General features: G+C 37.9%; 3 protein-coding genes and 2 long non-coding RNA genes across 8 annotated transcripts; 4 read left to right on the forward strand and 1 right to left on the reverse strand.

Moving 5' to 3' along the window:
• The first annotated feature begins 829 nt into the window (after positions 1-829).
• On the forward strand, positions 830-5,793 carry LOC126588777 (cell division control protein 48-like). 2 transcript variants are annotated; one of them, XM_050253884.1, is made up of 18 exons: positions 830-1,083; positions 1,241-1,362; positions 1,500-1,591; positions 1,769-1,909; positions 2,004-2,210; positions 2,737-2,841; positions 2,924-3,013; positions 3,272-3,347; positions 3,452-3,548; positions 3,632-3,701; positions 3,833-4,012; positions 4,124-4,246; positions 4,339-4,422; positions 4,625-4,809; positions 4,908-5,046; positions 5,177-5,236; positions 5,347-5,451; positions 5,570-5,793. In XM_050253884.1, the coding sequence occupies exons 1-18, from the start codon at positions 860-862 to the stop codon at positions 5,681-5,683; spliced, it is 2,214 nt and encodes a 737-aa protein (XP_050109841.1). In that variant the 5' UTR covers positions 830-859; the 3' UTR covers positions 5,684-5,793. The 2 variants fall into 2 exon arrangements, with proteins under 2 accessions (XP_050109841.1, XP_050109840.1); XM_050253883.1 differs by having other exon boundaries at positions 833-1,083; positions 2,037-2,210.
• Positions 5,794-9,928: 4,135 nt separating this feature from the next.
• Positions 9,929-14,973, forward strand: LOC126588776 (uncharacterized). 2 transcript variants are annotated; one of them, XM_050253881.1, is made up of 18 exons: positions 9,929-10,167; positions 10,318-10,439; positions 10,578-10,645; positions 10,798-10,977; positions 11,072-11,245; positions 11,772-11,885; positions 11,965-12,054; positions 12,263-12,338; positions 12,443-12,539; positions 12,625-12,694; positions 12,827-13,006; positions 13,118-13,240; positions 13,334-13,417; positions 13,675-13,859; positions 13,962-14,100; positions 14,230-14,289; positions 14,401-14,505; positions 14,624-14,973. In XM_050253881.1, exons 1-18 carry the CDS (start codon positions 9,944-9,946, stop codon positions 14,735-14,737), a joined length of 2,205 nt encoding a protein of 734 aa, XP_050109838.1. In that variant the 5' UTR covers positions 9,929-9,943; the 3' UTR covers positions 14,738-14,973. The 2 variants fall into 2 exon arrangements, with proteins under 2 accessions (XP_050109838.1, XP_050109839.1); XM_050253882.1 differs by having other exon boundaries at positions 11,772-11,882.
• Positions 14,974-23,453: 8,480 nt separating this feature from the next.
• On the reverse strand, positions 23,454-24,549 carry LOC126590775 (uncharacterized). The gene is made up of 2 exons (XR_007612152.1): positions 24,278-24,549; positions 23,454-23,993 (listed from the first exon to the last, which is right to left on the reverse strand). It is a non-coding gene; the product is annotated as an uncharacterized LOC126590775 (long non-coding RNA).
• LOC126590776 (uncharacterized) lies at positions 23,936-24,750 on the forward strand. The gene is made up of 2 exons (XR_007612153.1): positions 23,936-24,079; positions 24,485-24,750. It is a non-coding gene; the product is annotated as an uncharacterized LOC126590776 (long non-coding RNA).
• Positions 24,751-25,500: 750 nt separating this feature from the next.
• LOC126589342 (thiamine pyrophosphokinase 1-like) lies at positions 25,501-27,995 on the forward strand. Of its 2 annotated transcripts, none has more exons than XM_050254608.1 (6): positions 25,501-25,774; positions 25,873-25,969; positions 26,398-26,470; positions 26,703-26,804; positions 26,993-27,242; positions 27,642-27,995. In XM_050254608.1, the coding sequence occupies exons 1-6, from the start codon at positions 25,627-25,629 to the stop codon at positions 27,758-27,760; spliced, it is 789 nt and encodes a 262-aa protein (XP_050110565.1). In that variant the 5' UTR covers positions 25,501-25,626; the 3' UTR covers positions 27,761-27,995. The 2 variants fall into 2 exon arrangements, with proteins under 2 accessions (XP_050110565.1, XP_050110566.1); XM_050254609.1 differs by having other exon boundaries at positions 25,627-25,774; positions 25,868-25,969.

The raw sequence follows: 27,995 nt of genomic DNA on the forward strand, positions 1-27,995 counted from the left end.
AATATGTAGTTTAGATTTTGATAAAAGAAAAAATTAACAAAAAGAAAAATTAGGTTCAAATATCGTTAAATTAAGGTCTTATATTGTTGATTACAAGTGTTTAAATACGAGTTGTAATAGATTTTGCACGGAAAAATATATTTTGAAGGGCTTGAATATGATAGTTTATTGTAGTGGTAAGAGAAATAAAAGAAAATTGTAGAAAAATGGTTGAAATTCTTGGGGGTGGCAAAAAGTCACGCCTGATTTTGTGGCTCGTGACTTTCTGACACCCATGAATTTCAATCATGTTTGTTAATTTTTCTTTCAGTTCTCTTACCACTACGACAAACTATCACATTCATGTTCTTCAATATATATTTTTCTGTGCGTGGAGTCCGACTCGTTTTCTCAACACCCAGGAGTTCGCCTCGTTTTACGTGTGCGGAGCCCACATTGTCTTGTGTGCCTGGGTTCACATCGTTTTACATGCAAGAAGCCCGTCCCTTTTTTTGTGCATGGAGCTTGTGCTGTTTTGACGTGCACGGAGCCAGTCTCGTTTTCCACGCGCAGGGTAAGCCTAGACTTGTGCAACGTATCCCTCCTCGTTTCTTATGTGCGGAGCTCGTCTTGTTTTGCATACTGGAAGCCCATCCCGTTTTCTTGAGCCCAACCTGTCTTGTTTTGCATGTCAAGATTCACCTCGTTCTACATGAGCTGAGTCTGCCTCATTTTGCTCATTTTGTGTGAGTCGATCCCTCCTAAAACCCTGCTTTTTGACAAAATGCAAAACTTCACAGTGGGGCAACTTACCAGTGCGGCAACTTAACTTCCAAAACTTCACAGTGGGGCAACTTAACAACTAAGACAACTCTTCCGAATGTTTAGCGCTTCTTCTAGTGCCAATTTTGACTTGACTGGCAGCACTTCTAAAAAACTTGACGAGCAAAGGGAAATCAGAGAACTTCTTCACAACTTTGATCCTCCAATGTCTATATCAACTAGACGACAACGTCGACAAGCATTTAAAGAAAAACTGCAACAAGGAATTCTACGTCCTGGTGATACTGATGTCTCATTCGAAAGTTTTCCATATTACCTAAGGTGCAGCAATTTGCTTTTTATTTTTATTTTATTTATTGTGCATTAGATCATCATATGATACTGAACTAGCTTCCCTTATTGTGATTGGTCCATATGTAGTTGGACTCTTATTGGTCAATTCTGCGCTCAGACCTTTCCTCATTTTGCATTTTTACAGTGATACAACAAAGAAGGTTTTGATTGCATCCACCCTCCCGAATTTGAGGTGTAGCAAGTTTGGAAAATATTTTTCATCACTACCTACCGGGAGCCCGCGCATATTATTATCTGGTCCAGCAGGTACTTCTGCCATTTTAATTTCTACACATAGGCTTGTAATTCTGTGGTTGATGATGCTTGTAAATTCTGAAGTTTGATATTTTCTTTTTCTTTCCGTGTTAATTCATTATGTTTTTACTTTAACAATTCTTTTGTAGGTTCTGAGATATATCAGGAAACCTTGGCAAAGGCACTCGCGAAACATTTTGATGCTAGATTACTAATTGTAGATTCTCTTCTCCGGCATGGTGTATGTTCCTTCGTGTTGCTTTTTTAACTAGAATCTTGTTTGCTTACAAGCATATATTGGAGTTCTGTTGTTGTTGATCTACTTTTTTTCTAGCAGTTTTCTTCGTCATTCCAGGAATTCAAGTTTAGAATTGTGGATTTTTCTTTTAAATATTTCTTGGAATGTACTTCTTAATAGGTTGATGAAAGTGTATCCACTCATGCAATCCGTGAACTTCTTTCCACTCATGCAATGCGTGAACTTCTTGAGGTACTCATCTCCTTGTGTGGTTCTGGAGGTGATGATATTGGCAATCTTGCAATCGGTGAACTTCTTGAGGTACTCATCTCCTTTACACTAACAGGAGCTCATTTAACTGTACCAATATAGTTGCTGTTAATTTGGTATTAATATCTGCACCAATGTTGTGCAGGTGGCAACCAATATCTGCACCAATGTTGTGCAGGCGGCAACCAATGAGAGTAAAAGTCTTCCTTTGATAGTGTTTTTGAAAGATATAGAAACGGTTATGGTAGGTAACCCAGATGCATATAGTGTCTTGAAGAGTAAGCTTGAAAACTTGCCAGAGAATGTTGTTGTGATCGGCTCTCATACCCAGTTGGACAATCGCAAGGAAAAGGTAAGAGGCTGAGGATTTTATCAGTTAGCTGATTTTGAACTCACTATTGTAGTTTGACATTAACAGCTTTGCTTGATCTCGCTTTTCCGGTATGTGAATTTCCATTATCTTTTCCATTTTATTTTTCTTGGTGGCATGAAATGCTAATGCAAGTTTTAACTACTCATATCAGCATCTGTAATCATGCTGATTCTGATTTAGATTTGTAGACCTTGGCAACTGTGCAAAGTGCATTACTTTCTTTGCCTTTGATGAGTGAGAGCGAGTCTTGAGTTTTTACTCTCTAACTAAATTTTTATCTGATTAATTTAATTCTCAATTTGCTTTCTGTTTGATTTACATTCAACTCGGTCTCACTTTCTCTTGCAAATGTACACAAATTCCTCAAGGTCAATTGAAACAGTCTGATGAGGGGGCTTTGTTCACATTGAAATATAAAATTCAACAATACTTTGCCCTCTTTTTCATAGATGATGATACTTTTCTTCTGAAAAACCAAGATGACACATTTATTGGTGGTGTTCAGGATAACCTTGGGGGTAGGCTGCATGAGAGGAGCAAAGAAACTCCTAAAACTATGAAGCAAGTTCAACTCTCTCAGATTTTCCCCAACAAAGTGACCATGCCCCAGGTAGTCAGCCTTTTTTCTTATATGGTCATTGTGCTACTTGTTATTGCTTGCATGAGGTAATATTTGTCGGCTATCCTGGCAGGATGAGGCTTTACTTTCGGACTGGAAGCAGCAGTTTGAACGTGATGTTGAAACTTTGAAATCGAAGTATTATATTGTTGCCATTCACTCAGTAAGTACATCTGATCACATCTACTTTTTGTTCTTATTGTTCTTTCCCTTAAATACGTCTCTCATGTATACTGTTCTTACACCTTCTTGCGCACTTATTGAAACACAAGGATGTGAAGATTGTGCACATGTGCTTGCTAATGCTAACCGTGATTCATTTCCCTGTTGACATTTTTAGTTAGCAGTTTAGTGGCTAATGTAGTGTGTTTAGTGCTTTCGATGCTATTCCTCTATATTTTCGTAAGGCTGATGTTTTCAGGTTCTTAACCGAGTTTCTGTGGATTGCCCTGACCTTGAAAGTCTCTGCATTAAAGATCTAGTGCTTACAACTGAAAGTGCGTTTTCTTGAACTCAAAGTTTGTAGTGCAGAACATTTTGCAGGGAATATTGACCTTAATATTCACTTATGCGATTCATTGTATAATCCTTTCTTCAACAGGTGTTGACAAAGTAGTAGGCTGGGCTGTTAGTCACCATCTTATGCATTGTTCAGACGCTTTAGTTAAAGATGACAAACTTGTTATTTCTACTGATAGGTTGTACAATTTCTTAGGACAGTGTAGTTTAAATATACCGTATATTCTGTTTTCTTATCATATTTTATGGTTCTGCGCTACAGTCTTAGGCATGGACTAAACATTCTACAAGGCATTCAAAACGAAAACAAGAGCATAAAGAAATCACTTAAGGTAAGTTGATATTGTGGGGAAGTACCACAAATGCCTTGTTTCGAGCTCTCTGAAGATGAAATGTAAATTAGATTTTCCATAATCAGGAAAGTAAGTGTATATATATTGGATTTAACTCCATGATATTTCAGGATGTTGTTACTGGAAATGAATTTGAGAAAAAACTTCTTGCTGATGTTATTCCACCGAGCGATATTGGGGTTAGTTTTGATGACATCGGGGCCTTGGAAAATGTGAAGGACACCCTAAAGGAGTTGGTGATGCTTCCACTTCAGAGGCCTGAATTATTTACCAAGGGACAGTTGACTAAGGTAGAAACATGGCACTCTTTTCATTTGTCCCCTTTGGAAAGTGAAACAGTTCTATGTTGGTGCTTCTTTTCTTTCATGTTTCTTATCTGATTATCGTCACTTATTCTACAGCCTTGTAAAGGAATCTTGCTATTTGGTCCCCCGGGTACTGGAAAGACTATGCTTGCGAAGGCTGTTGCAACTGAAGCTGCTGCAAACTTTATTAACATATCAATGTCAAGTATTACTTCAGAGGTATTTTTTCATTTTATCGTGGTTGTTGGAACTTGGATAAACATTTTGTGACAACTATTGAATCCATATGACCCCTTTAACTTTTGTTGCAGTGGTTTGGGGAAGGAGAGAAGTACGTTAAAGCGGTGTTCTCCTTAGCTAGTAAAATTGCCCCTAGTGTTGTTTTTGTTGATGAGGTTGGTTCATTACATTCTATATATTTGCGCTGTCCAGGGAACCTTTTTCTTTAGTTTTCTCGTTTGGAAAATGTGAGTTATACAAAGAGTTTTCTGGAATATACCATGCCAGTTTATGAGTGTTTGTAGAATCCTTTTGTTCGTCTTGTTTCACTCAATTTTATTCCCGTCCAATTTGATTTTTTTATTGGTACCATCATAGGTGGACAGCATGTTAGGCAGACGTGAAAATCCTGGGGAACATGAGGCTATGCGTAAAATGAAAAATGAGTTCATGGTTAACTGGGATGGTCTGCGTACAAAGGATAAAGAACGTGTATTGGTACTTGCTGCTACTAATAGGCCTTTTGACCTTGATGAGGCTGTTATTAGGAGGCTTCCGAGGAGGTAAAATCGCATGTTTGCCTGTTGTTCTGCTACTGCATCTGTTATATGTCAACGCAAGTATATTGACTTCCTGCGTACAAAATTAATTCTATGTGCAGATTGATGGTGAACTTGCCAGATGCCCAGAACAGAGAAAAAATACTGAGAGTTGTATTGGCCAAAGAAGATTTGGAAACTGACGTTGATTTGGAGGCAGTTGCAAATATGACAGATGGGTATTCCGGAAGTGACTTAAAGGTTGCCTACTAATTTTTACGAAACCCATCTAAGCTTTTTACATACTTAGTTTTATTTTTGTCGGTTATATTCTATGTAGTTCTATTTTCTCTTATGTAATGGATTGTCCTGATTTTTGTTGTGGTTGCAGAATCTGTGTGTTGCTGCAGCTCACCTCCCCATTAGGGAAATTTTAGAGAAGGAGAAAAAGGTTGGTTTGCTGGACAGTGTAACAAAAATACAAAGCCCTTGTTGATTTTTTAACTTGAAGTGGTGTGGTTGGTTACTGCAACTAAGTAGTTCTTTCTTCACGTATCGCAGGAGAGAAGTTTAGCTTTGGCGGAGAACAGACCTGTACCGGAGTTGTACTGCAGCACCGACATTCGTCCTTTGAAGATGGAGGACTTCAAACATGCGCATGAGCAGGTACGTTGTGACCTAATAATACAATACGGGGTTTTGGCTTCTTGTAGTATTCTACCGTGGTCGGAAGTGTTCGGTTGCGTTCCGGATCATTGGCTGTCTAATATTGAATTCAATGCAGGTGTATGCAAGTGTGTCTTCGGAGTCGACAAACATGAGTGAGCTCCTCCAATGGAATGACCTATACGGCGAAGGCAGATCAAGAAAGAAGACGTCTCTCAGCTATTTTATATAGTGTTTAAATACGAATTATAATAGATTTTGCATGGAAAAATATATTTTGAAGGCCATGAATATGATAGTTTGTTGTAGTGGTAAGAGAAATAAAAAAAAAATATACAAAAATGATTGAAATGCTTGAGGTGGCAGAAAGTCACTTCAAAATATATTTTTCCGTGCGTGGAGCTCGACTCGTTTTCTGAGCACCCGAGAGTTCACCTCATTTTGCATGCACAGAGCCCGCCTCATCTTGTGTCTGGATTTGCCTTGTCCTGCATGTGAGGTGTCCGCATCGTTTTGCATATCAAATGCTCGTCCCTTTTTTTGTCCACGGAGCATGCGCCGTTTTGACTTGCACGAAGCTAGCCTCGTTTTTCATGCGCAGGGCTGGCCTAGATTTGTGCGACGTATCCCTCCTCGTTTCTCATGCGCAGAGCTCAAGTCGTTTTGCATGCCGGGAAGCCCACCAAGTTTTCTTGAGCGCAACCCCCCTTGTCTTGTGTACCAAGATTCATCTCGTTCTGCGTGAGCTGAGTCCGCATCGTTTTGTGTGCGTCGATCCTGCCTAACCCCATGCTTTTTGACAAAAATGCAAATTTTTTATTTTCACAAAATATTTTTCCTAAGCATTAAGTTAAAGTTTTTAAGGAATTTGGAAGCAGTTTTAGGGCTTAGTGAGCGACAAATGTATATTTAGTAGAATATTTGAGCCGAGAACTAAAAAAATAAGCAAAAAACATAGTAGTGAGTCCTAGAACATTGTCAAATGGGGTTAGACACTCAAGAATCTCAACGGAAAGCCTCGTCTTAATTTCCAAAACTTCACAGTGAGGCGAAGGTGAAAATAAATAGATTGAACGGGGATTTATGTACGAATTTGCCAAACCGACTGAAAACAGTGAGTGTTAATCCACGTTTTCCAAATATTTTATGTGAGCATTAAATAAATCTTTATAATGTATTTGGAAGCGGATTTACTATTTATCGAGCAACAAGTGTATATTTAGTAAAATATTTAAGCCGAAAAGTAAAAAAAAAAAAAAGTGAACAAATTAGACAAAAAATAGTAAAATTTTGTTTTGTTAAATAGTCTTTTACTGACAAAGAGGGTTCTATTAATATGTTGACACACCCCGACCTAGATCGAAGCATGCTGGCCGTCATGTGGGAGTGACGTAACCATGTGCACAGTGCGAAAGCAATAAAGATATTAGGGAAATGCGAAAGAATAAAAACCAAACTACTAGCAGTACTAGCTAAGATAGAGTGCTAGTGCGAGATTAAATGTGAAATACACAACTAGAGCATAAATATCCTAGATGCAGTCAAGTAGGACAAGTACTAATTGTACAACACCTAAGGGTGATCCTACATTTATGATGTTTTGTCAGAACCCTTGTCAAAATCCTCGTGATCCAGCAAAGCACTTATACCTAAAACCTGGAGGGGCGCAAAACAAAAAGTGTGAGTGGGCAAAAACAAAGCTTTTCAAAATCATTTCATTTCTCAAAAGTTCTAACCCCTTGCCGTAAAACCTGTATAATTTTCCCAGAAAAATATAATATATGCTATATCAGAATTCATGCTCAGGATGAAAATCCATAGAAATATATCATGCCAAAGTATCTCAATGAAATGCCATAAGTAATCTAGTTAAATATATCAGTGCCAGATATCATAACAACTGGATCTACCTAACTTGACCTGTACGGCTGAGTACATAGCTCATAACCAATCTCAATCATATCAAATCAAATCCTGCACACGAGTTGGAACCACCTAAAGTGGTCTGTACGATAGGATTAGGTGTAATATAAATATGCTCTAGTGCTACGATCACGTGAAGACTGTGCGAATAATCGCCGGTCACTTACGAGTCGGAACCACCCAAAGTGGTATGTACGACAAGCTTGTGCACCTAACTTGGATCCAAGGTGAGCATATGGTGCGGGAGGTGAACATCACGTGAATGACTGTGCCCTAACCTTGGACGGGAGCACTAACACCAGGGTGCAAGTTTATGAGCTCTCAATACATCACATCATATCTCACATAACTGAAGCAATCACATATCTTTAATTTATGAACTTACCTGGCACTTACCTGTGCGTCCACAACACTAATCATGAATATATGCAACTACTAATGCATAATTAAAATAGGCAAATACTTGCATGGCATTTCCAAAACGTAATTTCATTTAAACACATTTTCTGGGAAAAATCTCAAGTATATAGGTATATACGGAAAACCAAAAGCCCACTCACTGATATGTCAAAGGGTATTAGCCCCCGAGCCTCGATTGATGGTGCTCGTCCTCAGGATAGGTCTCACCTATATGCGAAATAACTTAATAAAAGTTATTTAAAGCACATACAAAAAACTAGGAAATAACTTCTCATACAATGCTCAAATGGGGTTTTTGAATATACCAACGTGATCTACTCAACACCACGAATATCCCCATATTTTTAGAAAAAATTTCCGACCACTCACGTTCCCGCCAAGGCATGGCTCAACGCGCCTCCATGTGCGGCCAAACCCTAACCGAAACTTAACTGCCGTTAGGAATATTTCGTTAAAACCTTAACATAAATTAACGGCGTTACCAGACGCCGTTAGAATATTTCGTCAAACTTGACAGAATATTCCCTTCTCCTTCCTTGGTTCGCCGGAGTTCGGCACCGGTCGCCGCTGCACTCGCCGATTTCTAGAAAAATTTCAAATCTTCATATCTCTTTTGATTCTCAACCAAAATTCACAAAATTTATACCAAATTGAAGCTTAGGATGAGAGGAACAAAACCTTACCACTTTGGGGACCTAAGACCAACGGAATCTCGCTAGAGAAACCTCGATAATCCGACCAAAAATTGAAACTCGCGAACTGGGACTTCCAAACATCCAAAACACTCCAACTTTCTTTCCCAAGCTTCGTGAAGATGTTTTAAGGCTTCCTATAACCTTAAAACTCCTTGAAAACTTCGAAATCATGAGTGCATGAACAGTAACCCAAAACTGGGTTCTCGGGAAAATGAGGCCTTCACATCCAAATAATAGTATCAATGGATTCCTGGGCTCTCAAGGAACTTGAATATGGTCTCCAAAGGTTCGATCTGAGGATGAAAGTGAAGGTTCAAGGTTTGTCCGTACAATTGTACGGAAATGGAAGAAAATGCGAGAGGGAGGAGAGAGAGTCAACAGGATAGGGTGAGGGTATGTGTGTGTGGTCCAGATTGGTCCCCAACCAAAGACAAATAAACTTAAAAAAATCTAATTGGGTCCAATCTATTAGGAAATGAACTTAATTGGTCCAAAAACTTAGCTTAAATCACAACCACAACCCAACGCTCAATGGCATTTTAGACTTTTCACACCGCCGATAAAAAATATTTCGGGACGGGCTGTGACATATGTAGTTTAGATTTTGATAAAAGAAAAAATTAACAAAAAGAAAAATCAAGTTCAAATATCGTTAAATTAAGGTCTTAAATTGTTGATTACAAGTGTTTAAATACGAATTATAATAGATTTTAAACGGAAAAATATCTTTTGAAGGGCATGAATATGATAGTTTGTTGTAGTGGTAAGAGAAATAAAAGAAAATGTAGAAAAATGGTTGAAATTCTCGGGGGTGGCAGAAAGTCACACCTGACTTTGTGGCTCGTGACTTTCTGGCACCCAGGAATTTCAATCATGTTTGTTAATTTTTCTTTCAGTTATCTTACCACTACGACAAACTATCACATTCATGTTCTTCAATATATATTTTGCCATGCGTGGAGTCCGACTCGTTTTCTGAGCACCCAGGAGTTCGCCTCGTTCTAAATGCGCAGAGCCCGCATAGTCTTGTGTTCTAGGTTCACCTTGTTCTGCATGTGATGAGGTGTCCGCATCGTTTTATGTGCCAGAAGCCCATCCCTTTTTTTGTCCATGGAGCCTGCGTCGTTTTGACGTGCGCAGAGCCAGCCTCGTTTTCCGTGCGCAAGGCTGGCCTAGATTTGTGTGACGTATCCCTTCTCATTTCTCATGCGCGGAGCTCGCCTTGTTTTGCGTGCTGGAAGCCCGTCCTGTTTTCTTGAGCCTAGCCCTCCTTGTTTTGTGTATCAAGATTCGCCTCGTTTTGCATGAGTAGAGTCTGCCTCATTTTGCTTGCGTCGATCCCGCCTAAAACCCTACTTTTTGACAAAAATGCAAAACTTCACAATGGGGCAACTTAATTTCTAAAACTTCACAGAGGGGTTACTTATCAACTAAGTCTAAGACCACTATTCCGAATGTTTAGCGGTTCTTCTAGTGCCAATTTTGACTTGACTGGCAGCATTTCTAAGATACTTGACGAGCAAAGGGAAATCAGAGAACTTCTTCACAATTTTGATACTCCAATGTCGATATCAACTAGACGACAACGTCGACAAGCATTTAAAGAAAAACTGCAACAAGGAATTCTACGTCATGATGATATTGATGTCTCATTCGAAAGTTTTCCATATTACCTAAGGTGCAGCAATTTGCCTTTTTTATTATTATTGTGGATCAGATCATCATATGATACTGAACTAGCTTCCCTTATTGTGATTGGTCCATATGTAGTTGGACTCTTATTGGTAAATTCTGCGCTCAGACCTTTCCTCATTTTGCATTTTTACAGTGAAACAACAAAGAAGGTTTTGATTGCATCCACCCACCCGAATTTGAGGTGTAGCAAGTTTGGAAAATATTTTTCATCACTACCTACCGGGAGCCCGCGCATATTATTATCTGGTCCAGCAGGTACTTCTGCCATTTTAATTTTTACACACAGGCTTGTAATTTTGTGGTTGATGATGCTTGTAAATTCTGAAATTTTTATATTTTCTTTTTCTTTCCTTGTTAATTCATTATGTTTTTATTTTAATAATTCTTTTGTAGGTTCTGAGATATATCAGGAAACCTTGGCAAAGGCACTCGCGAAACATTTTGGCGCTAGATTACTAATTGTAGATTCCTTCATGGCCCTTTTTTAACTAGAATCTTGTTTGCTTACAAGCATATCTTCTCCTTCTGTTGTTGTTGATCTACTTTTTTCTAGCAGTTTTCTTTGTCATTTCAGGAATTCAAGTTTAGAATTGTGGATTTTTCTTCTTAATAGGTTGAGGCACCACCGCCCAAGGATTCTGATTCTGTTAAAGAAGTACCAAGGCTTGAAAGATTTTCCACATTTACGAAACGAGCAGCTCGTGCAATCCGTGAACTTCTTGAGGTACTCATCTCCTTGCACTTTTCTGGAGGTGATGATATTAACAATCTTGCAATCGGTGAACTTCTTGAGGTACTCATCTCCTTTACACTAACAGGAGCTCCCTTTACTGTACCAATATAGTTGCTGTTAATTTGGTATTAATATCTACACCAATGTTGTGCAGGCGGCAACCAATGAGAGTAAAAGTCTTCCTATGATAGTGTTTTTGAAAGATATAGAAAAGGTTATGGCAGGTAACCCATATGCATATAGTGTCTTGAAGAGTAAGCTTGCAAACTTGCCAGAGAATGTTGTTGTGATCGGCTCTCATACCCAGTTGGACAATCGCAAGGCAAAGGTAAGAGGCTCAGGATTTTATCAGTAAGCTGATTTTGAACTCACTATTGTAGTTTGACATTAACAGCTTTGCTTGATCTTGCTTTTCCGGTCTGTGAATTTCCATTATCTTTTCCATTTTATTTTTCTTGGTGGCATGTAATGCTAATGCAAGTTTTAACCACTCATATCAACATCTGTAATCATGCTTATTCTGATTTCGATTTGTAGACCTTGACAACTGTGCAAAGTGCATTACTTTCTTTGCCTTCGATGAGTGAGAGCAAGTCTTCAGTTTTTACTCTGTAACTAAATTTTAATCTGATTAATTTAATTTTCAATTCGCTTTCTGTTTGATTTACATTGAACTCGGTCTCACTTTCTCTTGCAAATGAACACAAATTCCTCAAGGTCAATTGAAACAGTCTGATGAGGGGGCTTTGTTCACATTGAAATATAAAATTCAATAATACTTTGCCCTCTTTTTCGTAGACGATGATACTTTTCTTCTGAAAAACCAAGATGACACATTTATTGATGGTGTTCAGGATAACCTTGGTGGTAGACTGCATGATAGGAGTAAAGAAACTCCTAAAACTAAGGAGCAAGTTCAACTCTCTCGGATTTTCACCAACACAGTGACCATACAGCTGCCCCACGTAGTCAGCCTTTTTTCTTATATGGTCATTGTGCTACTTGTTATTGCTTGCATGAGGTAATATTTGTCGGCTATCCTGGCAGGATGATGCTTTACTTTCGGACTTGAAGCAGCAGTTGGAACGTGATGTTGAAACTTTGAAATCGCAGTCTAATATTGTTACCATTCGCTCAGTAAGTACATCTGATCACATCTTCTTTTTGTTCCTATTGTTCTTTCCCTTATTGAAGGATGTGAAGATTGTGCACATGTGCTTTCTAATGCTAACCGTGATTCATTTCTCTGTTGACATATTTTTAGTTGGCAGTTTAGTGGCCAATGTAATGTGTTTAGTGCTTTCGATGCTATTCCTGTATATTTTCATAAGGCTGATGTTTTCAGGTTCTTAACCGAGTTTCTGTGGATTGCCCTGACCTTGAAAGTCTGTGCATTGAAGATCTAGTGCTTACAACTGAAAGTGCGTTTTCTTGAACTCAAATTTTGTAGTGCAGAACATTTTGCAGGGAATATTGACTTTAATATTCACTTATGCGATTCATTGTATAATCTTTTCGTCAACAGGTGTTGACAAAGTAGTAGGCTGGGCTGTTAGTCACCATCTTATGCATTGTTCAGACGCTTTAGTTAAAGATGACAAACTTGTTATTTCTACTGAAAGGTTGTACAATTTATTAGGACAGTGTAGCTTAAATATACCGTCTATTCTGTTTTCTTTTCATATTTTTTATGGTTCTATGCTACAGTCTTAGGGATGGACTAAACATTCTACAAGGCATTCAAAACGAAAACAAGAGCATAAAGAAATCACTTAAGGTAAGTTGATATTGTGGGGAAGTACCACAAATGCCTTGCTTCCGGCTTCCTGAAGATGAAATGTAAAATAGATTTTCTATAATCAGGAAAGTAAGTGTATGTTGTATTGGATTTAACCCCATGATGATTCAGGATGTGGTTACTGGAAATGAATTTGAGAGAAAACTTCTTGCTGATGTTATTCCACCGAGCGATATTGGGATTACTTTTGATGACATCGGGGCCTTGGAAAATGTGAAGGACACCCTAAAGGAGTTGGTGATGCTTCCTCTTCAGAGGCCTGAATTATTTAGCAAGGGACAGTTGACTAAGGTAGAAATATGGCACACTTTTCATTTTTCCCCTTTGGAAAGTGAAACAGTTCTATGTTGGTGCTTCTTTTCTTTCATGTTTCCTATCTGATTATCGTTACTTATTCTACAGCCTTGTAAAGGAATCTTGCTATTTGGTCCTCCGGGTACTGGAAAGACTATGCTTGCAAAGGCTGTTGCAACTGAAGCTGGTGCAAACTTTATTAACATATCAATGTCAAGTATTACTTCAAAGGTATTTTTGCATATTATCGTGGTTGTTGGAACTTGGATAAACATTTTGTGACAACTATTGAATCGAATATGACCCCTTTAACTTTTGGTGCAGGGGTTTGGGGATGGAGAGAAGTACGTTAAAGCGGTGTTCTCCTTAGCTAGTAAAATTGCCCCTAGTGTTGTTTTTGTAGATGAGGTTGGTTCATTAAATTCTATCTATTTGCGCTGTCCAGGGAACCTTTTTCTTTAGTTTTCTCATTTGGAAGATGTGAGTTATACAAAGAGTTTTCTGGAACTGTTTTATAAGCTGACATGGTGGGCTAGTTTGCCTCGGTTATTAAACTACAGCAGTGTAGGACACTAGTGGATGGCACGGCCATGCAAGATACCATGTCAGTTTATGAGAGTGTTTATTCCCGTCCAATTTTATTTTTTTTATGGCTACCATCATAGGTTGACAGCATGTTAGGCAGACGTGAAAATCGTGGGGAACATGAGGCTATGCGTAAAATGAAAAATGAGTTCATGGTTAACTGGGATGGTCTGCTTTCAACGGATAAAGAACGTGTATTGGTACTTGCTGCTACTAATAGGCCTTTTGACCTTGATGAGGCTGTTATTAGGAGGCTTCCGAGGAGGTAAAATCGCACGCATGTTTGCCTGTTCTGCTGCTACTGCATCTGTTATATGTCAACGCAAGTATATTGACTTCCTGCGTACAAAATTGATTCTTTGTGCAGATTCATGGTGAACTTGCCAGATGCCCAGAACAGAGAAAAAATGCTGAGAGTTGTATTGGCCAAAGAAGATTTGGATCCTGACGTTGATTTGGAAGCAGTTGCAAATATGACAGATGGGTATTCGGGAAGTGACTTAAAGGTTGCCTACTAATTTTTATGAAACCCATCTAAGCTTTTTACATACGTAGTTTTATTTTTGTCGGTTATATTCTATGTAGTTTTATTTTCTCTTATGTAATGGATTGTGTACCGATTGTTGTGGTTGCAGAATCTGTGTGTTGCTGCAGCACACCTCCCCATTAGGGAAATTTTAGAGAAAGAGAAAAAGGTCGGTTTTCTGGGCAGTATTAACAAAAATACAAAGCCCTTATTGATTTTTGAACTTGAAGTGGTGTGGTTGGTTACTGCAACTAAGTAGTTCTTTCTCCACGTATCGCAGGAGGGAAGTTTAGCTTTGGCGGAGAACAGGCCTGTACCGGAGTTGTACTGCAGTACCGACATTCGTCCCTTGAAGATGGAGGACTTCAAACATGCGCATGAGCAGGTACGTTGTGACCTAATAATACAATACGGGGTTTTGGCTTCTTGTAGTATTCTACCGTGGTCGGAAGTGTTCGGTTGCGTTCCGGATCATTGGCTGTCTAATATTGAATTCAATGCAGGTGTGTGCAAGTGTGTCTTCGGAGTCCACAAACATGAGTGAGCTCCTCCGATGGAATGACCTATACGGCGAAGGCGGATCAAGAAAGAAGACGTCTCTCAGCTATTTTATGTAGAATAGGTATTTTTTTCGGTGTATAGAAGTTGTTGGTTTTGTTTATTCGTCTTTATCGAGCTTGTAAGGCGTGGCAAGATATCCATGGAAATCCCGTCCAAGGTCACGCCCCCATTTGTACGATATATATAGGTTTTTTTCTTCTTCTGTTTCGCCTTTTATTCGATTTATATTTAACATCTCTGTTAGGAATGTCGTTCCCAGTTCATATGCAGTTATCTGACTTAGCCTTTTCTCTTTGTTATGTTTCATATATGAGTGCTTGTATAGGTATGATAGAGATGATGCGAAGTCGTGTTATTGGAAGTACGCCTGACAATTTTTTTCATGACTTGGTAACCCGATACGAAACAACTTGAAAATAACAAGTTTTGAGTTGATTCTTTAACGAGTTGCGTTGTTGTGGGTCACCCGTTAATGAGTTGAGTAGTATTGGGTCACTCGTTAAGAACTCGATATTGTTGTCAGATTTAGACATTAGGTAGAGTACTTTCTTACATGATCATTTAACCTGACACAAAAGAACATAACCATTTAACAAATTGAGTCGTTATTGAATCACATATTGAAGAATCCGTTAAGGTAACGAGTCTGCTTTTGTTAACCAAATGTAGAAAGAAAATAATAATAATAATCTGAATGTTCGAATTGACGATGGAAGAGGCCGGCAAGGCGGGTGAGTGGATAGCCTTCGCATGCTCTTCTCCCTCGTCTACTACACAATGTTCCACAAATTGCATGGAAGCTTTTCTTGGATATCTTGTTGCAATAGGAGCAAAATGTTTGACAAAAGTTCAAACATGATTACTCCATAAGTCAAGTTGGGACGGGCAGTGTTTGTCTCCACACCTTGGTTTAAAACAAGTCGTCTCAATGCAAATTGAGGCTTAAGACAAAAATAAAATGAACGTTATTTTCGTATTTTCTATGTACTATACTCGTTCCACATCTTAATAAATTATTTTAAAATAACTAATATAATTTTTTAAATGAAGTAATGAAATTAGAAAATTTTCAACCAGTTTATCAACCATCTCAGCAAACATTATGACTATAAGGCACATTAGATGAATGAGAACATTTTAAAGATACAAGTGAAACTATGATTTGAACCAATTGACCATTGAAGGCCAATTTATCGACATGCTCAGAAAACGTATGACCGCCAGCTTCCTCCTCCCCCAACTCTCACTCATCCCCTTCAATTTTATATTTAATTATGAATGCAAATGCGTGTTGTAGACTGATGTAAAGCGTTGTGTCCATAGTCTGTAGGTTATTTAATCAACAAATGTTTGTGACAAATGTTGGTTAACTATAGAGTAGAAATTCTTTTATACATATTGGTATGGGTGGTTTGGGTCGGATAATCACAAAGTCATTCAATGTAACAATCCTTAACATCCTAAAGAGTTGGGTGATATCTCTTTAAATATTTGCCATTGATGGGGTGTTTTTGGAGATTCCCTTCTAGATCTGTTAAGGGGTATACATGTGATATTTTCTAGGTTTCTTGTCATCTTAATGATGGGAGTTGAAGCCTTTTCATCTGTCTTGAATCTTCAATTTGCATAGAAAATATGTGGCATAGATTTATTCTGTGGCTTTTCATCTGCCTTTTCATCTGCCTTTTCATCGTCTCAATGCAAATAGATCTAAGCCACATATTAAAGGAAACTAGAGGGAAGGAGATCCCACCAGTAACAATGCCATTAAAGGCATACACATGGAAGGTGGTGGTGTTTCCACCAAAGCTGGAGCTGTACGCACCTTTCGAGAGTGCGCAACAAGTTGCGTTAAGAAAAATGGCCTGTAGAGCCCAAATTGAGTGAGACAGAGGAATGACGGAGCAAGGTTTGATGGATAGGATGGTGAAGGAAGAGAACTAAGGATGTGAATGGGAAACTGAGATTGGAAGAATAGGGGATCAGAGCTAGGATTGTAGGTAAATTGGGCCGAAACAATGGGGACAAAACACAGGCCAACGAGCATGCAGAAAATAAAAGAAGAAAAAGTGAAACGGGAGACGGCCACCGACCCTGGACACAGACAGGGCCGGCGACGGAAGAGGGAGGAAGCAGTTAAAAACAAACTCTCACAAGGGGAGAAAGAACTCTCACGAAGGGAGAGAATGAACTCTGCTTTTGAACTCCTCCCTTTTGTTTCTGACCCGTCACCCAACGATATCTATTTAGGAGATCAAAAATTTGGTGGCAAGTCGCGTGAAAATAAAAAGATAGAGTATTAGTAATTTAATATTGAACTTGTCATTCATTTATAATATTTTAATAATTTAATATCGAATTTGTAGTTCATTTATAATATTTCACTTGCATGTGAAGAAAAGGTACCGCTCGAAGCCCGCCCCATTTCTATGAGCGTAGTCCACCTTGTTTTGCTTGCCAAAGTCCGGCTCGTTCTGCGTGAGATGAGCCTATCTTGTTTTGCGTGCGTTGGGCCCACCTAACACTTATGTCTTTTGACAAAAATGCGAATTTTTTTATTTCGCAAAATATTTTTCCTAAGCATTAAGTTAAAATTTTAAGGAATTTGAAAGCAATTTTACAGCTTATTGAGCAACAAATGTATATTTAGTAGAATATTTAAGCCAAGAATTGAAAACCATAGTAGTGAGTTCCAGAACATTGTCAAATGGGGTTAGACACTCAACAATCTCAATAGAAAGCCTCATCTTAATTTTCAAAACTTCATAGTGAGGCAAATGTGAAAATAAATGGATTGAATGGTGATTTATGTACGAATTTGCAAAACCGACTGAAAATCGTGAGTGTTAATCCACGGTTTTTTTTGAAAAAAAATGCAAATTTTTTATTTTGTCCAAATATTTTCCGTGAGCATTAAAGAAATCTTTATAATGTATTTGGAAGCGAATTTACGATTTATCCAGCAACACGTGTATATTTAGTAGTATATTTAAGCCGAAAAGTAAAAAAAATAAGTGAACAACATAGATATATTAAAATCACCTGTATGTGAGACTTAAACAATAAATAACAAAATTTTGTTTTGTTAAATAGTTTTTCACTCTCATTTGGTTGACAAAGAGGATTCTATAAATATATAGTTTAGATTTTGAGAAAAGACAACAATTAACAAAAAGAAAAATCAAGTTCAAATATCGTTAAATTTAGGTTTTAAATGGTTGATTACAAGTGTTTAAATACGAATTATAATATATTTGGCATGGAAGAATATATTTTAAAGGGCATGAATATGATAATTTGTTGTAGTGTTAAGAGAAATAAAAGAAAAATGTGCAAAAATGATTGAAATTCTTGGGGTGGCAGATGGCAACCAGAAAGTCACTCGTGACGTTCTGCCACCCCAGTAATTTCAATCATTTTTGTTAATTTTCTTTTATTTCTTTTACCATTACAACAAACTACCACATTCAAGTTCTTCAAAATATATTTTTCTATGCGTGGAGCCCGACTCGTTTTTTAAGCACCTGAGAGTTCGTCTCGTTCTACGTGCGTGGAGCCCGCCTCGTTCTTTGTGTCTAGGTTTGCCTCGTTCTGCATGTGAGGTGTCTGCATCGTTTTAAGTGCAAGAACCCCACCCCTTTTTGCATCCACAGAGCTCGCATCTTTTTGGTGTGCACGAAGCCAGCCTCGTTTTTCGCGCGTAGGGCTGGCCTAGATTTCTGCAACGTATCTCGCCTCATTTCTAGTGCGCGAAGCTCGCCTTGTTTTGCATGCTAGGAAGCCCGCCCCATTTTTTGTGAGCGCAGCCCGCTCTATTTTGCATGCCATAGTCAACTTCATTTTGCGTGAGTTGAGTCCGTCTCGTTTTACGTGCGTCAAACCTATTTAACACCCATGTTTTTTTTTACAAAATGCGAATTATTTTATTTTTGCAAAATATTTTTTCTTGAGCAATTTTTTGTAAAAAATGCAAATTTTTTATTTTGTCCAAATATTATCCGTGAGCATTAAGGAAATTTTTATAATGTATTTGGAAGTGGATTTATGATTTATCAAGCAACAAGTGTATACTTAGTAAAATATTTAAGCCAAAAAGTAAAAAAAAATAAGTGAACAACATATAGATGTTAAAATGTATATTTTAAATTTTTTTTTTTATAAAATTAAAGATGTTAAAATCACCTGTAGATGAGGCTTAACTAAAAAAATAGCAAAATTTTGTTTTGTTAAATAGTCGTTTACTCTTTTTTGGTTGACAAAGAGAGTTATATTAATATGTAGTTTAGATTTTGATAAAAGAAAAAATTAACAAAAATAAAAATTAGGTTCAAATATCGTTAAATTTAGGTTTTAAATTGCTGATTACAAGTGTTTAAATACAAATTATAATAGATTTTGCACGGAAAAGTATAGTTTAAAGTGCATGAATATGATAGTTTGTTGTAGTGGTAAGAGAAATAAAAGAAAAATGTACAAAAACGATTGAAATTCTTGGGGGAGGCAAAAAGTCACGTGTTACCATGTAGCATTCTGGCACCCCCAAGAATTTCAATCATTTTTGTTAAGGGGTGTGATATCCACACACACCTCATTTTACTTCTCACACACCCTTTTAATTTTCGGCCGTCAAATCGGATGAATTGAAGAAGATCAACGGACATAAATTATCAAGGGGTGTGTGAGAAGTAAAATGGGATGTGTGGATAGCACATCCTTTTTGTTCATTTTTCTTTCACTTCTCTTACTAGTACGACAAACTATCACATTCATGTTCTTCAAAATATATTTTTCCGTGCGTGGAGCCAAACTCGTTTTCTGATCACCAGGGAGTTTGTCTCGTTCTGTGTACACTGAGCCGCCTCGTCTTGTGTGCCTGGGTTCGCCTCATTCTGTATGTGAGGTGTCTGCATATTTTTATGTGCCAGAAGCCTTCCCTTTTTTGTGTCCACAAAGCCTAAGTCGTTTTGGCGTGCACGGAACCAGCCTCATTTTCCACACGAAATGCTGGCCTGTGTGCGACATATCCCGACTCGTTTCTCGTGCGTGAAGCTCGCCTCGTTTTGTGTTCCAGGAAGCCAACCCCATTTTCTATGAGTGCAGCCGCCTTGTTTTGCATGCATTGAACCCGCCTATCATCCATGTTTTTTTGACAAAAATGCAAATTTTTTATTTTCATAAAATATTTTTCCTGAGCATTAAATTAAACTTTTTAAGGAATTTGGAAGCAGTTTTACAATTTATTGAGCAACAAATAACATTGTCAAATGGGCTTAGACACTCAAGAATCTCAATAGAAAGCCTTACCTTAATTTTCAAAACTTCACAGTGAGGCGAATCTGAAAATAAATTAAATGAACGGTGATTTATGTATGAATTTGCAAAACTGATTGAAAATCGTGAGTGTTAATACATGTAAAAAAAATATTTGTCCAAATATTTTCCGTGAGTATTAAGGAAATCTTTATAATGTATTTGGAAATGGATTTAAGATTTATTAAGCAATTGCCTCAACTATGGATCAAACCACAATCTCATTCTTCATGTTTAAAAATTACAATGTTAAACGTCATCTTACGAATTTGTTGCAGTGTTAGATTTTTGTCAATTTATTTGTCAATTTCTCTGTTAAATGCTTAGGTGGCTTAAGGTAGGGCCTACTCTCTTGCCCAACTGGATAAAATATTAATTAAATATAAAAAAATTAAAAATAAGGAACTTTAATGAAAAGGGCTTGGATCAAGATTAATTTAATCAAAAACCATCCTAAAGTTTTCTTTAATAAAAAACACCTCAAAATTAATCATGAGGACAAGAGCCCCAAATTTCATACGGGCTGGATTACAGAGCCCAAAATGAACAAAATCAAGTTTCCAAAATTACCCCAACGGAAGCCAGCCCTAGGTGAATTAAATGAAGGATTGTTTGGTACGGATATTCCAGCAGATTCAGAGATTGCCTTGTCATGGTTTCCTTTGAAACCAGTTCCACCTAAAGTTTCAACCAAAATACCAGATCAAAATTGCTCTCGCACCAGCCATCGTTGCAAGCTCGCTCGCTCCCTAGAGTCTTCCATTCGTGGTTGCCGCTATTTTCTACGATCTTCAATTTCAATCAAGATGGTGGTTCAGAACGATAATCGATTTGCTCCATCCAGAGGCGGATCCACAGTGGGGTCAATGGGGTCACACGACCCCTTGGAAGCCATGGAAACTACCTTAGAGACCCCTTGGAGATGGTGGAACGACCCCTTGGAGCTGACTGGTGCGACCCCTTGGCTGCACACCAACTGTTCGACGAAAGGCTCCTCGGCGGCTGGGCAAAACGAAGACGAAGGAGAAGGCGCTGCGCGCCTGTTTTTTTTTAAAAGCAACCTGGGCAAAACGAGTGCAGTGTTCTGGAATTTCTAAGTTTTTCAGGTTCTGTTCTTGCGACGAAAGGAGGAAGAAGATGAGTTTCTCTCTCATCCTTTCCTTCTCACGTGACCATCTCAAACTTTCCCATAAAATTTATTTTATAATTTTGTCCAATCACATTTGGATAGCTAGCATTAAGTTGACGTTTTCAAAAAGGAAAAATGGGCTGTCAATACCCAGGTTTAAATTTTTATATTCAAGATGGGGAAAAGCAAAGAATAAAAAAGAATAAAATATGGTCTCTGTTTGTGAGTCTCTTGCTAATGTGAGTGATGGAAGGTGTTTGCAATGCTTTTCTGACCGTTGGAGGTGTTTGCATTGCTATCATCAAAGCAATGCCAGACATTTACAAATGTAAGCCACCCATATAACTTGACAGCACGTTAAGCGCGTTAAGCCACGTGTGTTTGGTTAGGGGATTTCTTTGATGATAGCAATGTACGTAGTTTGGGGATGTCTGGCATTGCTTTCTAGTTTTTTTATTATGAAACCATCCAATTCATTACATGAGATTTTTATTTTTATTTTTGAAAAATTAGATATAATTATTCAAAATATCTTAAGTTATATGGCATATATGCTTAATGTGTTTCTAAATTTTAGACTTCTTAGATATTTTTTTTGTACGTTTAGGACCTTTGAACAAGGATTTTGGAGTAGCTAGTCGCGCTATCCCAATGAAATGACGATATGCATGCCGTTTCTGTTAAAAAAAAATTTCGCGCTACGCGCGCTATCCTTATTGAACTTTTACACTGCGACCCCTTGGGATAAGATTCCTGGATCCGCCACTAGCTCCATCCACCAGCTGAGCTTGAGAAAAGGAAGCACAAGATCAAGAGGCTTGTACAGACCCCCAACTCTTTCTTTATAATATGGATATTAATCGATGGATGCTTACGCTTTTGGGTTTTGTATTTATTCTTATTCCCTCAAATTTTGGGTTTTGTATTTTTTTTTTTTTGTCGAAAGATGAGTTTTGTATTTAGTTTGTTTAGTTTTGAATGTTAAGTGTGATGATACTAGTTTCGAATGTTTTGAACTTGAATAGGATGTCAAGTGCCAGGGGTGCTTCAACATGTGAATTTTTATCCTTTTTTGCTGTTTTTGTTTAAGTATTTATTAAATATGTGCTAGGAAATAAGAGTATTTATTTGTTGTTTAAAAGTGAATGTAATCGAATACGTTTGTGCAGAACCACTATGCTCAGTCACTTGCAAACAGTTGTGGTGTGTGGGAACTGCCAGGCTGTGTTGTGCCAGCCTATTCCAAAGGGGAAGGGACAGAAGGAACACAGTTCAAGAACTTGAAATCAAATTGGTAATTTGATGTAACGTGTCTCATTCCCTTCTTTCTCCTCCTCAATGTCGCTTCTTCATAGTCTACAAATCTCTGTCCACGCATAATAAGGCCCCGGTAATGTCGTAGACCACATGGGAATAGCAGCCGAGTCCCACCACTTGGAGTGGTCTATTGGTATCCCAAACAGCTTAGGAAGATCTGGTAACAAGCGGAAGAAACCCGAGATCATCATTAGGATGCTCTGCATGCACAACCATTTAATTGAGGATACACCAGGAAGGATATACATGATGGGAAAGAGAAGGGGAAGCTTATCAAGCATTTGAGTGTATCTCATTACCATGATTCCAGCTCATGTTATAATACCCATTAGGAAATTTAATCTTTAGATTGAATAAAGTAAAAGAAAATGAAAATATAGAATGCAGAAGAAGAAAAAAGACATATAGAACATGGGTACACTAACTATTTATGAAACTGAACACGAGCACACTATTTTTGAAATTGACTATTTATGAAACTGAATATGAGTACACTATTTCTGAAACTGACTATCTATAAAACTAAACATGGGTACACTAACTAAACACAGGTACACAATTTCTAGAACTGACTACACTGTTTCAGAAAATAATTACACTATTTATAAAACTGATTATTTATGAAACTGGGCACGATTACACTATTTCTGAAACTGACTATTTATGAAACTGAACACGGGTACACTATTTCTGAAATTGACTATTTATGAAACTGAACACGAATACACTATTTTTGAAATTGACTATTTATAAAACTAAACATGGGTACACTAACTAAACACGGGTACACAATTTCTAGACCTGACTACACTATTTCTGAAACTAACTACTCTATTTATAAAACTGACTATTTATGAAACTGAGCACTAGTACACTATTTCTGAAACTGACTATTTATTAAACTGAACACGGGTACATTATTTCTGAAATTGACTATTTATGAATCTAAACCCGAATAATACATATAATATATAATATAATTTATATATAACAAATATAGTATTATAGCGCGTCAATTGAACGAAATCAAATTGCGAATATAATTTCATGGATTTACAAATCAAATGCAACTAAGACTATTTATGAAACTAAGCCAACACTATTTATGAAACTGAACACTACTTATGAAACCGAAACAACACTATTTATGAAACTGAACATTTTCAGATGCAAGCTTTTTGGACATCTTATTGACCTCTTCCTTGGGACTGAGAAGTAATTGCCTCTGGCAGTCCATAGCGGACTTATCCTTTAAATCTCGGCAAAATTCTTTTCTTGGATAATCTTCTCCTGTTCCGAATCACTAAGGGCAGCAAGATAAGCCTTCTCCACCTCAAGACCACGGGTTTTCTCTGCATTCATTTTCTCATCCCAAAACTTCTGAATGTTTTCCCTATCGAGCATTTCGGACCTGATAACTTCCATCTCAGCCTTCATTGCAGAATACCAAGACAAATCCCAGAAGGAAGGAATTGGAGAAGGCAAGAAATCAGTCTCTCTCTCCTCAATTCAATTATGCAGCTGATGCACATCTTCCAATCCCTTCCTTCCTTGAGCTACACAAAGTCGAAACCAAGAAACTTTTTCATGAGTAAATATGCCTCAGTTGTTGTTTAGCTTGGTTCAACGAGTAATACATTTGGTAAGTAAAGAGTAGATAATGTAATCAAGCTTAAGAAAAAGGGGTTCAAAGGATACAAAAATATTCCAGCAACAAACTCGTTACCTCAAGCGCAAATATAATTTTACTTTTTGTACTTCTCATTATGAAAAATTAAAAACCCATGGTTCGTGCGTATTCTGTACTAGTATATAACATTAAGAAAACAAAATGGAGTACCTGAAGGGGAGGTGTAGTGGTCTCAAACAGCAAAGCATCAGGCTTGTTAACAAGAACATAAGATTTAGTCCACAAACAGCTCAACCCACACGGGCACGAATACAAATTATCCAAATTATCAGTAATCCAAGTCCACACCTTCACCAACACGCTAACATGCTCCAGTTTCGACTCCCCCCATTCTGATTCGCAGTGAATTTGTTGCAGAACTGCAGCTGCTTGTGCTTCTCTTTCAAACGGGAGCAACCCACTTTGGCACCCCACTTCCTAAATGCGCCGATTAAATGGGTAAACGGGTCAGGTGCGGAATTCGAGGAAGCTGCATAAGAAGAGGATCGAGGAAGCTGCATACATGGGTTGGTTCCAATCGGCGGCAATTTTAGCAGTTGTTTGTTATCTTTCTCCTCTCTTAAATGATCCAGCTATGAGATTTTCTAATGCTTCGCAAATTATAGTTTCATGACATGAATAAACTAACGGACAAATAACAAACAGAAAAAATAAAAAATCATCGGGGGTAAAATTGGAAACATATTAGATTATTTTTGCTGGGCCATGTTGATTGGACTAATTAAGTATTGGGCTTTGTCCTAACCATTAAATAAACTTATTATATAGGTTTTTGTTAAAGTCTAAAGTTTTGAAGTCATTTTCATTAGTTTTTCTTTAAAAATATTGTTAAAATATTTTATTTAAAAAATATTAATTAAATATTAAAAAATTAAAAAAAAAACAAGTCAATATTTTATTTAAAAATTTATGGTACCCATCCCCACATTTCTCTCTCTCTCTCTCTCTCTCTCAATTCTTTGGTATCAATTCCGATGGCGTTCAGTGGAGGCAACGCAGGGAAAGAGTGAGCCAAAGGAGAGATGGAAATTGTGGGGTGGGTCCCACAATAGTTTTAAAAATATATTAAATAATTTTTTTATCTGTTGGGTTAGGAAGTGGATTATGCCTTAAGCCACGTCAGAATTTAACAAAAAAATTGAAAAATAAACTTACGGAAATCTGACATTGTAACAAATTTATAAGATAAGATATGAAATTGTAATTTTTCAGATATTTGGTATGATATTGTAGTTCGAGTCATAATTAAAGTGTTTTTGTGTAATTTTCAAAAGAAACTATCAACGTCAAGTTGACGTATACCACTGATAAATGGACCGAATGTGTGCGCTAGTCGGTTGAATTGAATGAAAGGTGGAATCCTCTTCTACTTTAATTGGGTTTTGACTTTACCTCCAAAAATAACAAAATTTGAGTTTTGACTCTTCGCGTTGGCATTTAGTCCACCGCAAATCCAGACTAACAGAAAAGCAAACCACGCCACCGAAGACCGCCGCCGAATGACATCTAAATCCATGGACCTCATGTCTCATTCCTCCGCCTTCCTCCTCCCTACGCTCCCGCCCAACCAGACGCCGTCTCCGACCTACGCGCTCGTCGTGCTCAACCAGAGCCTCCCGAGATTCGCTCCCCTGCTCTGGAACCACGGTACTTATCCTGCAACTCTCTTCCTTTTCAATTGTCCAATTTTACAGTTTTCGATTTGTTTCTCTGAGCTTTTTGTGGTGCGTGTTTGTTTAGAGCAGCACAACTACGTCTGTGTGCGGACGGCGGTGCCAATCGCGTTTACGACGACATGCCTCTTCTGCTACCCCACGATAACGCCGTAGATGTTCGGAAAAGGTTAATCTTTTACTTTTCTGGATTTTGAAAGTTAGTTTTTGGTGGAATTTTACTGTGAAGTGTAAAGTATGGCTTTTGATTGATTCGATTCTTTCACTGTGTTAGTTTAATTGTTAAAGTTGATTGCTTTATGACGTTGTTCAAATCCGTTGCTGTTGCTTTTTCCAGACCTCTTTTTGTTGTTTGAAGCAATTTCAGCCTTTTGCTTAATTTTTCTCGAAATTAGCCATTTTTTTTTATGTTTTGAACCATTAGTGGGGCCTTGTTTGGAAGGCATAAACTGGAGTGTAATTTTCCGTTAGCAACGGAAGACTTGGTGCAAAACCGACCACAGTCGCCTTCAACGATTCATAAGGCTTTGTTGTTGTTTGTTTGTTTATGAGGACGAATTTCCACTTTTTGATGCTAAGTGCTGATATTTGTGCCAGGTACAAGCCAGATGTTATTAAAGGCGACATGGATTCAATCCGAAAGGATGTCTTGGAATTTTATGCTAGTATGGTAAGTGAGCTCATTTGAACACGGATCTTAGTATGTTTAGCCGTCATTCCTTGTCATATCTAGCAAACTTGTGGAATTGTTTGTTAATGTTGTCATCTTTTGAGTTATGTGGGAAATGATTCAGCCTATTTACGTATATTGCACTTGGTGTCGTGGAGGTACTGTTGCTCCTTGATCTGCATACATCGGTGATCTGGCCTTTTCTCAGGATCTCTTTTTCATTTGAATGCAGGGAACCCAAATTATTAATGAATCTGAGGATCAGGACACGACGGATCTGCATAAGTGTATAGCATACATATGTCACTCGGCACCAAACCTAGATAAGTCTAATGTATGTTGTATGTTGTATATTGTTATCGTTTCAACGTTCTTTTTGTTTTTCTGCTTTGGAATTTAGTCTGATTTTGTAGGTGCTTTAGTAAAACTTTCCGTAACTAAAATGTTGTCCTTACTCCTTGCAACTTATTGTGATTTTTCAACTCTGTACATGAACTGAATTTCTTCTTGATGTATTGGCAGCTATGCATTCTGGTTGCTGGGGCACTTGGTGGACGGTTTGACCACGAGATTGGAAACATCAACGTGTTATGTCGATTCTCAAACATTCGAATAATTCTCATATCTGATGATTGCCTCGTCCATCTTCTTCCAAGAACACACCGCCATGAGATTCATATTCAGTCTTCTGTTGAAGGCCCTCATTGTGGACTCGTACCCATTGGGATGCCATCTGGAAGTACTACAACCACGGGGCTTCAATGGGATCTCGGTGAGTATCTCTTAAGGGCGTAAGGCTAGTTAATTCTTACCTTCATTGTATTACGATTCACTTAGCATATAATTGTCTGGTCACCTCTTCCTGTTCTGACCTACTTAAGCGTAACCAAAAAGGAAAAGGGCGTGCCTGGTATTGATTTCATTGTTCATGTTTCGGGTTATCTAACAGCCCGTGTATGGCAAGATTGTGGTCACATAACCTATCTAATTTGAGAGGGAACCGTATGTACAAGTCTCGTAGAGTTTGTTGGTGGGAACTGTATTGAGACTTGGGTTGAGGGCTTTCTTACAGTATGGTGTCATTGGGATGAGATATGGTGAAAACTTTTTATCTGTTCGTAGCTGTGCAATTATTGCCGGAGCCTAACTCGCTCTTACTTTTCTTTTCCAGCTGAAACAGAGATGAGGTTTGGTGGTCTGATAAGTACTTCAAATCTCGTCAAGGGAGAGAAAATAACAGTGCAATCCGATGCAGATCTTCTTTGGACTATAAGCATTAAAAAGATGTAGATCTTGCGTTTCCAGGGTTCCTTTCAATTAGCTGCGTACGTAAGTTTTCGTGTTCAATTTTCTTTGGTTTTTGGCGATCCTTATTGGAGGAATGTTGCATCATGTTTTCACTCCCGTCTTGAATTCTTAACGTTGTTTAAACTCCGTCCAATCATATTGTATTTTTCTAATTATTCTAAATCAAAAGTACTATGCAGAACATGTTGGAGTCCTTCTGCAGATAATCTTTTGCAAA

Source organism: Malus sylvestris, chromosome 11 (genome assembly GCF_916048215.2).
Source record: "Malus sylvestris chromosome 11, drMalSylv7.2, whole genome shotgun sequence".
NCBI classification, from domain to species: domain Eukaryota; kingdom Viridiplantae; phylum Streptophyta; class Magnoliopsida; order Rosales; family Rosaceae; genus Malus; species Malus sylvestris.